Below are 15226 nucleotides of genomic sequence, written 5' to 3'. Positions count from 1 at the left end.
AACCAGGTATATCCTGAATTGTACATGTGTCACCTTTCTACATGCCAATTTTCAACCAATGTTTAAAGTCTTGTAACAAATTTCTGATCTTGAAAAGACAGGTACTACCAAAATAACTCCCGGTTTTCTGGAAATCTTAAATTAGTGTACTATGTAGCGCATTAATCCTGATTTTTTAATGCAAACTCATAGACAAGTGAATTTTGGCTCAAAATGGTCTAAATATATTTCCCTTTCACCAAAAGTTTCATTTCTGCAAATTTGTGGGTTAGTTTAGGTAAACAATGACATCAAAAGCACTATTTTGTGTCAGAGTAGGACTACTTTTACATACGTTCTAAATTGGAGGGAGTAATTGGTGGTCTGACACCTGTTGACAACTAGGTATATTTTTTCAGTTGTTTGGTTGCTGACTTGTTTTGTGTTTTCCCATATCTCCTTGCTTTTATATAGTTGAATTGTGCTTAAAGTTAGTTTGTTTACCTAAATTTACAGTACAAATGTATTGTTTTATAAATGGTGAACATAAAACTTGATCACTTTAAATAGTTAATTTTAAACTGCAGCGTGGAAAGACAGTTTGGTCAATTGCTTGTTAGAAAAGACAAAACATTTTGAATGTGCACAGTAACAACTTTACTTTGCTACATTTTATTCAATTGATCAATCTATTAATCTTTAATACTGTTGTATTTGTACAACAATGTTCTCAAGAAAACTTTTTTTCATAAAAACATAATTTTGATTGAACTAAAAATGAAAAACATTAAGAATAAAAACATTTTATTTACACAAAGTAATAAAATTAAGCATTTTTGAAATGCGCACAAAATTCAAAACTTCATAAATTATAAATATACCCATGACTTCACAAGCATTTCTAATCTTCTGGGAAAATGTTACCCGTTTATGTTTATTATATAGTGGTGAATATTCTCAGAATCAGTATGACAGTTAACAGAAATATTTGTACACATCAAAAGTTTTAATAAATCATAAACATTTGTATAAATGCGTAAAAAATTGAAACTGTCAGATTTTTAACAAAAAATGATATTTATTTTGAAAAGTAATCACAGTTAACTAAATAATGTATAAATAAGATCTAAGCTATCAATCATACATTAAAACTTTCCCCACACCCACATGTTCCTTTTATATTTGGATTATTAAATATGAATTCAGAAGCTAATTTGTTTTCTACATAGTCCATTTCTGTTCCTAATAATGACAGCTGAGCTTTAGCATCTATCAAAATCTTCACACCTGCAAAAGACAATTTAGAAATTACTTCTAGAATTTTGTGAATTATAGACAACAATTTATAATTTATGACAGTTTCCATCATTGATTAATCCTACCAAAATATTTATTACAATATCTGAATGTATATATAATAACAATAAGGTTGAGGTTAAATAACATCAAAAAAATTAAATGTACTTTCTTCTTCATATGTAAATCAATTCAAATACTCAGTGTTATAAACCTTATATAAATGATTATGAGAAATAAACTTAATCAAAACGTCAATCTTTGTAACGCCTGCCAAGAAATATTTTCTACATTTGCTATAAGACCTATTTGAAATTGTTTTTTTTGTCAATCTTCCAACTTTTTTTGCAGAAAGCTCGACATAGGAATAGTGATCAGGCGGCGGCGGCGTTAGCTCACTTCTTAAAAGCTTTATATTGTAGAAGGTAGAAGACCTGGATGCTTCATACTTTGTATATAGATGCCTCATGTTACAAAGTTTCCGTCAGTCACATGTCCAATGTCCTTGACCTCATTTTCATGGTTCAGTGACTACTTGAAAAAAAAGTTATGATTCTTTGTAATGTTGAATTCTCTCTTATTATAAGTAATAGGATAACTATATTAGGACAGGTATGTGCGTACCTTGCAAGGTCCTCATGCCAGTCAGACAGTTTTCACTTGACCTCAACCTCATTTCAGGGATCAGTGAAGTTGAGTGAACAAGGTTAAGTTTTGGTAGTCAAGTCCATATCTCAGACACTATAAGCAACAGGTCTAGTATATTCGGTGTATAGAAGGACTAAGGTGTACATGTCCAACTGGCAAGGTGTCATCTGACCTTGACCTCATTTTCATGGTTCAGTGGTTATAGTTAAGTTTATGTGTTTTAGTCTGTTTTTCATATAATGTATGCAATAGGACTACTATATATGGTGTATGGAATGATTGTAAGGTGCACATGTCTAGGTGGTAAGTGTCATCTGACTGCGACCTCATTTTCACGGTTCAGTGGTCAAAGTTAAGTTTTTATACGACCGCAAAATTTGAAAAAATTTTCGTCGTATATTGCTATCACGTTGGCTGAAAAAAATTGAATAAATGTTGTTCTTTGATATACCAAATCTAACTGTGTATGTAGATTCTTCATTTTTGGTCCTGTTTTCAAATTGGTCTACACTAAAGTCCAAAGGGTCCAAAATTAAACTTAGTCTGATTTTAACAAAAATTGAAATCTTGGGGTTCTTTGATATGCTGAATCCAAAAATGTACTTAGATTTTTATACGACCGCAAAATTTGAAAAAATTTTCGTCGTATATTGCTATCACGTTGGCGTCGTCGTCTGCGTTGCGTCTGAATACTTTTAGTTTTCGCACTCTAACTTTAGTAAAAGTAAATGGAAATCTATGAAATTTTAACACAAGGTTTATGACCACAAAAGGAAGGTTGGTATTGATTTTGGGAGTTTTGGTCCCAACATTTTAGGAATTAGGGGCCAAAAAGGGCCCAAATAAGCATTTTCTTGGTTTTCGCACTATAACTTTAGTTTAAGTTAATAGAAATCTATGAAATTTTGACACAAGGTTTATGACCACAAAAGAACGGTTGGGATTGATTTTGGGAGTTTTGGTTTCAACAGTTTAAGAATTAGGGGCCAAAAAAGGGCCCAAATAAGCATTATTCTTGGTTTTCGCACAATAACTTTAGTTTAAGTAAACAGAAATCAATGAAATTTAAACACAATGTTAATGACTACAAAAGAAAGGTTGGTATTGATTTTGGGAGTTTAGGTCCCAACAGTTTAGGAATTAAGGGCCAAAAAGGGACCCAAATAAGCATTTTTCTTGGTTTTCCCACCATAACGTTAGTATAAGTAAATAGAAATCTATGAAATTTAAACACAAGGTTTATGACCATAAAAGGAAGGTTGGTATTGATTTTGGGAGTTTTGGTCCCAACATAATAAGGGGCCCAAAGGGTCCAAAATTAAAACTTTGTTTGATTTCATCAAAATTGAATAATTGGGGTTCTTTGATATGCCGAATCTAACTGTCATGACTGTGTATGTAGATTCTTAACTTTTGGTCCCGTTTTCAAATTGGTCTATATTAAGGTCCAAAGGGTCCAAAATTAAACTTAGTTTGATTTTGACAAAAAATGAATCAGTTAGGTTCTTTGATATGCTGAATCTAAAAATGTACTTAGATTCTTGATTATTGGCCCAGTTTTCAAGTTGGTCCAAATCGGGGTCCAAAATTAAACTTTGTTTGATTTCATCAAAAATTGAATAAATGTTGTTCTTTGATATACCAAATCTAACTGTGTATGTAGATTCTTCATTTTTGGTCCTGTTTTCAAATTGGTCTACACTAAAGTCCAAAGGGTCCAAAATTAAACTTAGTCTGATTTTAACAAAAATTGAAATCTTGGGGTTCTTTGATATGCTGAATCCAAAAATGTACTTAGATTTTTTTATTATGGGCCCAGTTTTCAAGTTGGTCCAAATCAGGATCTAAAATTATTATATTAAGTATTGTGCAATAGCAAGTCTTTTCAATTGCACAGTATTGCGCAATGGCAAGAAATATCTAATTGCACAATATTGTGAAATAGCAAATTTTTTTTTAATTAGAGTTATCTTTCTTTGTCCAGAATAGTAAGCAAGAAATATCTAATTGCAAAATATTGTGCAATAGCAAGATTTTTTTTCCATTGGAGTTATCTTTCTTTGTCCAGAATCAACTTAAATCTTTGTTATATACAATATACAATGTATATTCACTTTTTACTACCAACTGATAAATTAAAATAATCTTTACCATTCAGTGATAACAAGCAGTTTTTTTACATCTTAATATTTTATGATGTATTTAAATGAGTAGTTATTGTTGCAAACTCCATTAGAAATTTTAATTGAGATTAGTTGTGGAATAAGGGAAAGGGGGGTGTGATTAAAAAAATTGGGTTCAATTTTTCTCATTTGAAATTTCATAAATAGAAAAGAAAATTTCTTCAAACATTTTTTTGAGAGGATTAATATTCAACAGCATAGTGAATTGCTCTAAGAGAAAACAAAAATTTTAAGTTCATTAGAACACATTCATTCTGTGTCAGAAACCTATGCTGTGTCAACTATTTAATCACAATCCAAATTTAGAGCTGAATCAAGCTTGAATGTTGTGTCCATACTTGCCCCAACCGTTCAGGATTCAACCTCTGCGGTCGTATAAAGCTACGCCCTGCGGAGCATCTGGTTGAGTTTTGATCTTATTATCTAACACTATATGCAATAAGACAACTATATTTGGTATATGGAAATATTTTATGATCTAGTATATGTCAGTCGCTCAGATTTAATTTGACCTTGAGCTCATTTTCACGGTTCATTGCTCAGTGTTAAAAAGTTTGTTTTTTTTTGGTCTGTCTTTCGTAAACTATAAGCAATAGGTCAACTATATTTGTTGTATGGAAGAATTGTTAGCTGTACATGTCGCCTGAAATGGTTCATCTGACCTTGACCTCCAGAGCTCCAGATAAGAATTCACAAATTGGGGTTTTTAACCACCATTTTCTTATAGAATTGGGTGATAAAGTTTTTTAATTGCATTATCAATTCGAGTTCACCCCTCAGGTTAATATCAAATTGGGTTTTTCACCACCAAGCTCCTTAATGTATTGGGTTTTTTCATCAACACAATATTGAATATTTAAGCAATATCAACCCCACATTTTTTTCCATCTAAAATGTGTTTCTTTCTTTGTTTAGCTGTTTTATTTGGTTTAGGGTTAAGATTAGGGTTATTTGTTAGCTGTTTTATTTGGTTTATTCACTGAGGAGCAATTGTAGGTTTAATTTGTGTCCTGTTTCAAATCTTCTGCCAGTTTTGTATTTTCTCACAAAAACGGATATGTGTATTCACAGGCACTCACTTGTCTTATACCTTTATATACTGAGACCAGTGGCAGTGCCTGTGTGTGTATTCATAAAGTGACAGTTAAATGAAATAAAAATAGTAAATAAACTCTAATTATACTTGAATATTTTTGTTTTATTCAATTTACATAAATCAGGGTTTAGTTGTCTTTTATTAGAACTTTTGGTTTCTGATGCTTTATCATGTCATAATTGATTTGGCCTTTCACTATTTCCAACTGATTTTGTTTTTGAAGAAACCCCATGTTTAATAGCAATGTTCTTGTTAAGGTACGCATACACGCCTGTGCGTTCGATGGACACTTCCTAATAAAACTGGTTGGGTCTTGTTATCATCAGAACTTTCCCTCAGCTTTTCAAAAGAAGCAGAAAACATGTTTCTATTCAATATTTTTACCGGACATTCACTTTCTTTTGAATTCAATGTATGTTATGATAAATCCAAAGCAATTCGAAACAAATATGACGTCATGACACATTCTTATGGATAAACGCCAAGAAGATTGAAATGTTTTCAAAAACATGTGTACCTATTGAGCAACAGAGAACTCCAACAGGGACCCATTTCAGCTACTTGATGCAGGGATCTATTTTTAGGACAAAAGGAAATTTCCAATTATAAATATAATAAAAATAGATTTACGCGACGACTGTAAACAGATAAGGGTAAATAACGTAAACGGTAGCCAATAAAAGGGTTGAGAACTCATGGTTTTGGCATATAATTGGGTTTTCCTTTGAATTAATTGGGTTATTGAACCCAACAATGGGCAATTGCATTGGGTTTTTTATTATTTGTATTGCGTGATCACGCAAATACGCAGCTTATCTGGAGCTCTGACCTCATTTTCATGGTTCATTGGTAAATTTTTAGTTTTCTGGGTTAATGTTAAGTTTATGTGACAGTTGTAATAAAGCTTTATATTTAGGACTATCAACATAATATCAATGATTAGTAAAGAAGGCGAGACATTTCAGTGTTTGCACTCTTGTTTATATATTTTTCTTACATTTTGAAAAAAAATAAACACTAGGTATTGCCTAAAATACAAGGTCAGCATTTAAGGTAATTTGTTGATTACACTTCATTTTTAATTGTATTCTAAACCAAGACTTATTTCAGTATACTTAACCGTATTTTGTGTTACAATTTTTTTTGTACACTTCTATGCTCTTCCTCTTATTTGACTTGAGAGGGAATTTTTTAGAGTGATTCTTACCATCTTGCTGAACTTCTTCATCAAACTTTCCCTTTTCTTTAGCATATTCTAATGTGTATGATAAACCATTGCATCCCCTTGTTTTCACTCCTATTTTCAATCCAATCTGAAATAAATAAATGAATTTATACATGAATTCTAATACATGTATGTTTTACTAATCTTTTACAAATTACATTGTCACATTATAAAGAAGGCCTTGCATCATCATGAAAAAGATTAATTATTTTTTACGGTGCATATACATGTACTCTGATTAAAAACTTAGTGTTTAAACTCAATAACACTGTAGATTAATATGATGTACACATTTATTCTGACAGTTTTTTAAAACATTCAAAAGGGAAATGCATTTATCAAAAAGTTTTTAAATATTTAAACCTAATTATAAAAAGCTAAATAATTAGGCTGGATGATTGCAATAAATAATAATTTTACTTCAGTCACACAAAAAATCTAGCTGAATGTTCATGATAACTGAAGTTACTATAGGAATTTCTGTCTTACAACATTTTTTTTATATGTATAATATAATCATTTATCATGAACCAGTTTCAAGTATTTTTTTGTGTGTGTTCATTTAGATAACTACATATATGTGTGTGTGTGAGTTCATTCAAACAACTGTGTGTTTGTATGTGTCCATTCAGATAACTGACTGACAATGCATAAGAGAGGTTATCATTATCATTAAAAGATATTTACCATATCAGGTCGATTTTCAAGTAAACCTTTAACTTTCTGTACAGCTGCTGAAGTCTGAAATGAAAACAAATAATGATGGATTGTACATGTGATAATATAATATATTTGAATTTGGAATTATATAAAGCTACATATAAAAGGAGAAACAGTGTAAATATATTGGGTGTATTCCAATGAGACTGCAAGGTCTGCATATCTAAACGATAATGTATTTTTTAGTAAACATGGGAAATTGTGGTTTAATTTTTTTTTAAATAGACCACATCTAAATGCTTTTATTTTATCATGGCAAGTAATATGTGGACAAAATTTGCTGACAGGTCTGATGGTTAGACATTTTTCAAGACAGTACACCATTTACAGTTGTGTAACAACATCATCCTTAAAACTAATTTACATGTACAAAATGTAGCTGCATAGGTTTTTCTGTACTCCAAGATAGGTATGAACAGTAAAACACAGCCAATTTAGCCATAAAGTTTTCATGAACCTAAGATCAAATTCCATATTTAAACATAAAGGGGAAATGGCTTAAATTTAAGCTCAAAACCTCTTTAAATAGAAAATAAGTTTGCCAAAACAACTTTTATTATTATACACCTTATCACGATTTTAACTTTTGATGTCATACAACAATAACTTATCTCTGTTGTGGCGTCAGATATTTTCTGTTGTGACGTCCAAATTTTATGGGAACCTTTTTTATGTCCAGTATGGCAGTAATGGCATACAAACAGCAGTAAGCTGTATAACTAGACATCACACAGGTTCCCGTTAAATTTTGAGGTCTTAATATCTCATAATCTGACGCCAGAATGGAAAACTAATTGTTGTATGACGTCAATAGTTCAAGCTGGTGAGATTCTCGTGTCAGCTGGGAATAGCGATAAGGTGTATCATATGGCTAAATTAGTAAAAGGCCGAATGGATGAAAAGTCTTGTTTCCATAGCATTGCATGCATTAAAACTCTTTATATTACTGAATTTTTAGATTTAAGAGGGTTAAAAAGTTCATCAGAAGGTACCAAGACCTTGTTGATAAATATTCTGTATTAAATTCACAAATAATACATAATGGTCTTGATGTATAGATTCTGCATACTGATGTTGTTTATCATCTTAACAACATGTTTTATTGTTCTTTCATTTGTCTTTGTTCTACTATTAACTTTTACTGTTGGATTGTTTTATGTAATATCTATTTAACATGGCTTGGTACTTAAACATCCCGTCGATGTGTTTGTATTGTTTTTCATTTTTTGCTGATGTGTTTTGTATATATGCGACCTTTTGTATTTCTTTGGTTCTTATAACATGACTCTGTACTTTAAAAGACCCCCTCAGTATGATATTGTTCTATTTTATGTCATTATGATATATTTCTATTATGAATTACAAAATACGTTGAACCACAAATGTCAAAATACTTCAATCGCGTAGTGGAATGAACTAATTGTGGATTCTTATAAATTCTATATAACTTTTGGACTATTTTAAATCTCAGTCTATTTCTGAAATTAATTTTTACATACTTTTGATATTTTTAACCCTGTACGCTAACATTGCCTATGTGAAATTTTAAAATTGTTTGTATATACATTGAACAACTAATATATGTGACGTATAAAATTTTCCGACGTCAGACATGCGAATCAATGAATGTGTTTGTAGATAGATGAATTTGTGTTCTGTTAAATTGTTCCTTTTAAAATTGTTACAAGATGATGACTGCCATGACTGCGGTACCCATATTTTGACTATTTTATTTATTATGTCTGTTAAGTTCACACATCACTGTAGTGTAAATATAACAGAATTTGATGAGACTGTCATCAAAGTGAGAGGGTTAGCGCTATAAAACCAGGTTTAATCCACCATTTTCTACATTTGAAAATGCCTGTGCCAAGTCAGGAATATGACAGTTCTTGTCCATTCATTTTTTATGTGTTTTGTTATTTGATTTTGCCAAGTGATTATGGACTTTCCGATTAGATTTTCCTTTAAGTTCAGTATTTTTGTGATTTTACTTTTTAGATGGAAACGATGTTGAGTTATATAATAAAATCTTATTCTTGTCGTTTGATCATGCAGAATGATCACTGCAAAAACGTAGCTCTATTGTACTTTGAAAATGTATTTGCCATATGGTCTATGGTCCACAAATATCAAAATTATCAAAAGGACCTTTGATAAGAGCTTCGTATTCGGGGAGCGTCTTTTTACCACAGAACACCACAGAATACCACAGAACACTAAAAATATACCACAGAACACTTATAATATGCCACAGAACTCCTAAATAGTAATAATAGTTGTTGTTATTGCTAATTATGTCTATAATATGACTTTTATTATTCAAATAAATTTAAAAATTTCAATGTAGTGTCGACTCATTGTCATTATGCCCCCAATCACTTGGCCTTTAATTGGGTCCAGACTAAAAATTAACTTTAAGACCAATCATCGAGAAAACCACATAGAATTCTACCAATATAATGTTTTAAATAACCTATAAATTATAGTTTACATGTATTTGTATTTAATTATTGAAAATTGAAGGTCGAAGACTGATTTACGTTTGTGTGTGTGTGTGTATCTTCCTCAAATTTCAAGTGAAAAAATTCAAGTTTAGATAAGTCTTGTCTGTGGTCAAATTTCAATAATAATAAAATTAAAGAGATATAAAAATTAAGTTGAAAATTTTAATTTGATAACATCAATAACAAAACAATTCAATAAATACATGCTCAATGTGATTAATGTCTTTTTTCCGCTCTTTCTGTTCTTGGTCTCTTTCTCTGCATAGGTTTCTTGGCTATTGACTTAGCCTTGTTGACAACAGAGTAGAGTCCATCGGATGAAGTTATGATATTTTCGTGTTTTCTTTTCTTATTGTCATGTAGGAAACTATTAAAGAGTTTTCGTTTTTCCTCGTCTGATTTTGTTTTCCAGATGGCATCAGCTATAGTGTACTGTTTGTATGAGTTGACCAGCATGTAGTCCCCAGAATGATGAAGGGCTGACCGAAGATTAATGAACTGGAAGTCCACCATGTCAAATAGTTTATCAACCAAATCTGGTGCATGTTGGGGCTTCCAGTTGACTGCCACTTTCATCACCCGGTTCATGGATTCTGCATTGTTGTTCGTCCACATTTGCTTAGTGCCCAAACGTCTATTGGGTGCATTAACGAATTCTTGAACTCGTGGCTTAAAACTTTGTTCGTAATATTTCAGGAACTGAGGATGATTTGCGCACAAGTCCTTGAGCTCCGAATCTGCCCTTGCAATTCCTTGATCTCCAAAAATTGTGTTGATGATGGTTTTTCTTTCTTGGGTGCTAACACCAACACGGTCTTGGAGGTAATGTTGTACATTGTCCTTTAAATGTTTTGTGCACAATCTTCGTTTGGCGGTTGGGAATGCATTTTCTATCGCCTTGGTCATATAATTCTATCAGTTTCATTGGGCAGGGAAAAAATTACATTTCAGACGTTATTTCGATATTATGATGTTTAAGGCTGTATTTGTCATTTATTCTGGACAAAAACACCGTAATATCGAAACAATAGTCTTACTTTATAATTCTATCAGTTTCATTGGGCAGGGGAAAAAAATTACATTTCAGACGTTATTTCGATATTATGATGTTTAAGGCTGTATTTGTCATTTATTCTGGACAAAAACACCGTAATATCGAAATAACAGTCTTGCTTTATAATTCTATCAGTTTCATTGGGCAGGGGAAAAAATTACATTTCAGACGTTATTTCGATATTACATGATGTTTAAGGCTGTATTTGTCATAATAAGAAAAATGAATTAACAAAGCTTGACACGCGTCGTTGATAAATATGTTAAATGGTCCGTGTTAAATGTGATAATCCATGATTAATCGCAATTAACAATTACTAATGTGCTATATACATTTTGAATTAATAAATTAATAGATAAATGCCACACCTCGGTGTTCAATAGAAAACAAATTCTATGTCAAAATTTTAAATATAAAATTACCAAATTGTAAATTTTATAAACATATTGTATTCCGTAACTTAATAAGAAAGATGAATTAACAAAGCTTGACACGCGTCGTTGAAAAATATGTTAAATTTGAAAATCCATGATTAATCGCAATTAACAATTAGTAATGTGCTATATATATACATTTTGAATTAATAAAGCCTGCCACGCCTCGGTGATAAATAGAAAACAAATTCAATGTCAAAATTTAAAATATAAAATTACCAAATTGTAAATTTTATAAACATATTGTGTATTCCGTAACTTAATAAGAATGATGAATTAACAACTTTTAAGCTTGACACGCGTCGTTGATAAATATGTTAAATGGGATAATCCATCACTTATCATAAATCGCAATTAACAATTAATTATGTGCTATAAACATTTTGAATTAACAAAGCCTGACACGCGTAGGTAATAAATAGATTTAACCGATTCAACAGATTAAGAAATTCAGCGCCTTATGTACGAAACAAAAGTTTACAAAAATTGTGCAAAGATGCAATATTTTTTTTAATATTAAAACATAAAATTACCAAATTAAGACGAAGTAAGCCAGATGAATAAGAGTAGGTAGACCCTACTTCTTCTTTCAAACAGGTCAAACAACAGAACGAGGAACAGCTGGATGTTACCAAGAAATCGATGTCTTGTAATGATAACTGTTGACAGTCATAGTGGTACCATGAATTGCAAAAGAGGGACGAAAGATACCAAAGGGACAGTCAAACTCATAAATCTAAAACAAACTGACAACGCCATGGCTAAAAATGAAAAAGACAAACAGAAAAACAATAGTACACATGACACAACATAGAAAACTAAAGAATAAACAACACGAACCCCACCAAAAACTAGGGGTGATCTCAGGTGCTCCGGAAGGGTAAGCAGATCCTGCTCCACATGCGGCACCCGTCGTGTTGCTTATGTGATTACAAATCCGGTAAATAGTCTAATTCGGTAGGTCAAATTCATGAAAGGGAAGGGGATTGTAGTTACGACGTGCGGAACATATCCGATATCATTTGTGAAATGCAAGAGTCACACTGTACTGAGTTCTTGGAGCAGTTCTGTCTGCAGTCACCACAGGGCCAGAAAATCGACCTTTTTAGGTACGAGATTTTGCGTTTTGGCATTTTGACTTTACTGATTAACTTTGAAACTTTATAATAGATTTAGAAAGATTTTTGGAAATTATTTCTTGTTCTATCAATATATACCCTTTGATCAATATCTTTCAATTTTGGAGCCAATCGAAAAGTGGACCAATGATATTAACAGGAAATAAAATATTGTCCAATTATTTTTATCGGAAGTAAAAGATGATCCAATAACATTTACAGGAAGAAATTGTGATTCCAGTACTTTATGGTTTCACGTTTCCATTGTCTAACCCAAGATTTGAGACGTCGCTAACAGAACAAAAATGTGAAATGACTTCATTGGGGACATTGCTAAAAAAACAAAAAGTTATGTAGGACTTCTTTTAAATTTCCATTTCTTTTGACAGCGTGGTTGAATTATAGAAGCCATCCGTTCTTTTCAATTTTTGACAACCTCATTAGTGGGGTTGTGTTTGTTAAATTACTCTTAATAATGACCATAATATAGACTTTTGTTTTACTAGTATTATTCAAAACAAAAATGAATTATAAAATTATATAAGTATGTAAAAAACATGACCCATTCAAAAGATATTGCATGATAATTGATTAAAATCGTACTACAGGAACTTTATGCATTTCAAATAAAATTTAAATATATATATAATAATAAATCAGTCAAAGTCCTCGATCTCTTTCCGTCGGTTAGATTTTGATATTTGTCTCTTGTCTTATTTTTGGTATAACTATTTTATATAAGAAGAAGAAAGAAATGAATAAAATATATATGAGGTATTGATGACGGTGGTTTGCGAAGTTGTCATGTTATAGACTTTCCTTTCCTGTTCGGCGTGTTCAATGTAGATATATTTGATATTTTAAACTTTAATTTAATATGATTTGTTGCATTAATAACTGAAATAATATATATTAAGGTCACAATTAATACAATTAAACAAAAAAAAGAAAAAAAAATGCGCTGTTTAGCGATATGTGGTTTGCAATCGGTGATGAAATTTAGATTTACCGTCTAATTAATATTAGTTCATTCATTTTTTTTAAGTTATTTTAATGTTATGTTGTATATTTAAGTTGTTTTGTTGTTTGTTTTTGTGTTCTGTGGTATATTTTTAGTGTTCTGTGGTATATTTTTAGTGTTCTGTGGTATTCTGTGGTATTCTGTGGTGTTCTGTGGTAAAAAGACGCTCCGTCGTATTCGTAGCTAGCAGAATGAGCATAATTGTTTAATAATAATATATCATTTTTTTAATATCAAATAGCTACTAGCTTTTCGTCGGTTCTCTTCCACAGGTTAGACCTGCCGTATAGTACTATATTATATTCTGAACGTTTATATTATTGTCATTATGGCAAACGTGTGTTGCGTAATTTGTTTTCGTCTGAAATGACCTTCATACGCAGTCATGCTTACCTTAAAAAATTACGACTTTCTAATAGATTATCAAATATTTGAACACAATGCATAAGTTTGAACTACATACCATGACAATTGGTGCTCTGGTTGGCAACATTCGTGTTCTAGTTACTGCTCGGACCGTGGCTCCCACGGCTCGAGAGGCCATTTTCTTTGTTTACGCCGGCTGGTTTTCCTTTGACACAATAATTTCTAAAATCCCTTACGTCTATCATATTTTAAGGTACCAGTCTTATTTTGAGATATAACTGAAGTTCATAAAAGATTCAAATAAGTAAGGATTAGAACGGTCGGAAAACATAACTATTTCACTTTAATAATAATACTTAATATTTTATTCTATAAAATATCAAGCACATGAATTATTACAATACTAAATATATACGATATTTTCCTACATACCTTTATATGTGCACTCGTCTCAGAAAAGATTTTCCTATATACCTTTATACAACGGTATATAGGGAAAAACATTCGGATACGAGTGACTGTGTCCTTAATCCTGTTTTTTATGATAAAATGTTTACAGTATAATATCCATTGTATTTTAGAATATAGTACAAATATCTTAAAATAAGGCACACAATATTTTTTTAAATTCAATCATGATATAATTTTTTTTTATCATACTGAGTAAAATCAGATATCATATCAAGATGAAAGGAAAGAGATGTTTTAGATTTTAAGCATTGACTATTGTTTTGATATTTTAACAAGTTGCCAAATTCAAATTCATCTAATATGTAAACCCAAGCTGCTTTTTTAACATCATAAACTGCCTATGCAAATTATACCCATATAATCATCTATTATTTTTATAATTTTATTGACATGCATAAGATACACACATCATCGTCACATGTATTTCCAATGAGGTCCCTTCTTACTGGTCCAGTTATTCATAGGGACCCAAGACACTCCAAATCGTTTGAAACAAAGTCTCTAACGTTACAGTCTACTTCTACTGGAAAATATCATGTTCCCCAATTCTTCTCTTGGACGTCTGTTACCAATTCCTGGTACTTCGTAAGCTTTCTCTCATGGGATTCTTCCAGTCTTGTTCCCCGTGACACTTCTCTACCAGAATGAATAACCTGTCTGTTGATTCTGGACCACAGCACATGCTGGTCAGAGTGTTGTTGTTAAAATCTCTCTTGGGAAGGTGGCCTTTCCCCAACGTCAGATTGCATCTCCCAGTCATTTGCTGTTGCTAGGATACCATTGGCTTTGCTATACCGTATGTGTTTCTAGATGACTCTCCACCTCTTTTGACGAAGTTGGTGAACTTAAGCCCCTTCTCTATCTAAATCTTCTTCCTCCTCTGTGTGTCCTGAGTGTATGTCCAAGACTGCTTCTATCTTTCGAAGGACTTGATCATGGCGCCATGTATATCTACCATCCTTCAGAGTTGTCCCACAGGACGAGAAAACATGTTCTAAGTTTGCTCGCTTACCGCGCAACTTAGTTTATTTTCGATCTAGTTTGAATTTCCCTTTGGTAATGTTTGGTATCTTCCGCCCCTCTTTTACAACTAGGATCTTCAATCTGT

The 15226-nt window shown here is 31.6% G+C and overlaps 1 protein-coding gene across 2 annotated transcripts; it reads right to left on the bottom strand.

Moving 5' to 3' along the window:
- Window positions 1-766: 766 nt before the first annotated feature.
- Window positions 767-13925, bottom strand: LOC139510206 (iron-sulfur cluster assembly 1 homolog, mitochondrial-like). Of its 2 annotated transcripts, none has more exons than XM_071296670.1 (4): window positions 13745-13925; window positions 7115-7168; window positions 6410-6515; window positions 767-1266 (listed from the first exon to the last, which is right to left on the bottom strand). In XM_071296670.1, exons 1-4 carry the CDS (start codon window positions 13823-13825, stop codon window positions 1118-1120), a joined length of 390 nt encoding a protein of 129 aa, XP_071152771.1. In that variant the 5' UTR covers window positions 13826-13925; the 3' UTR covers window positions 767-1117. The 2 variants fall into 2 exon arrangements, 1 of the variants encoding a protein (XP_071152771.1); XR_011661853.1 differs by lacking the exon at window positions 767-1266 and adding an exon at window positions 4660-4774 and having other exon boundaries at window positions 6032-6515; window positions 13745-13898.
- Between the last annotated feature and the right edge of the window lie 1301 nt (window positions 13926-15226).

The sequence above is a fragment of the Mytilus edulis genome, chromosome 1, assembly GCF_963676685.1.
Source record: "Mytilus edulis chromosome 1, xbMytEdul2.2, whole genome shotgun sequence".
Taxonomy (NCBI): domain Eukaryota; kingdom Metazoa; phylum Mollusca; class Bivalvia; order Mytilida; family Mytilidae; genus Mytilus; species Mytilus edulis.
This window is presented reverse-complemented; position numbering and strand designations above follow the sequence as displayed.

Bases quoted from the DNA above. Each gene is read 5' to 3' on its own strand.
- LOC139510206 (XM_071296670.1), bottom strand. From the start codon at position 13,825: ATGGCCTCTCGAGCCGTGGGAGCCACGGTCCGAGCAGTAACTAGAACA. The intron at 6,516-7,114 runs GTAAATATCTTT...TATTTATTTCAG, and splicing joins TTGAAAATCGACCTGATATG to ATTGGATTGAAAATAGGAGT. The intron at 1,267-6,409 runs GTAAGAATCACT...TGTCTTTTGCAG, and splicing joins TGAAGAAGTTCAGCAAGATG to GTGTGAAGATTTTGATAGAT.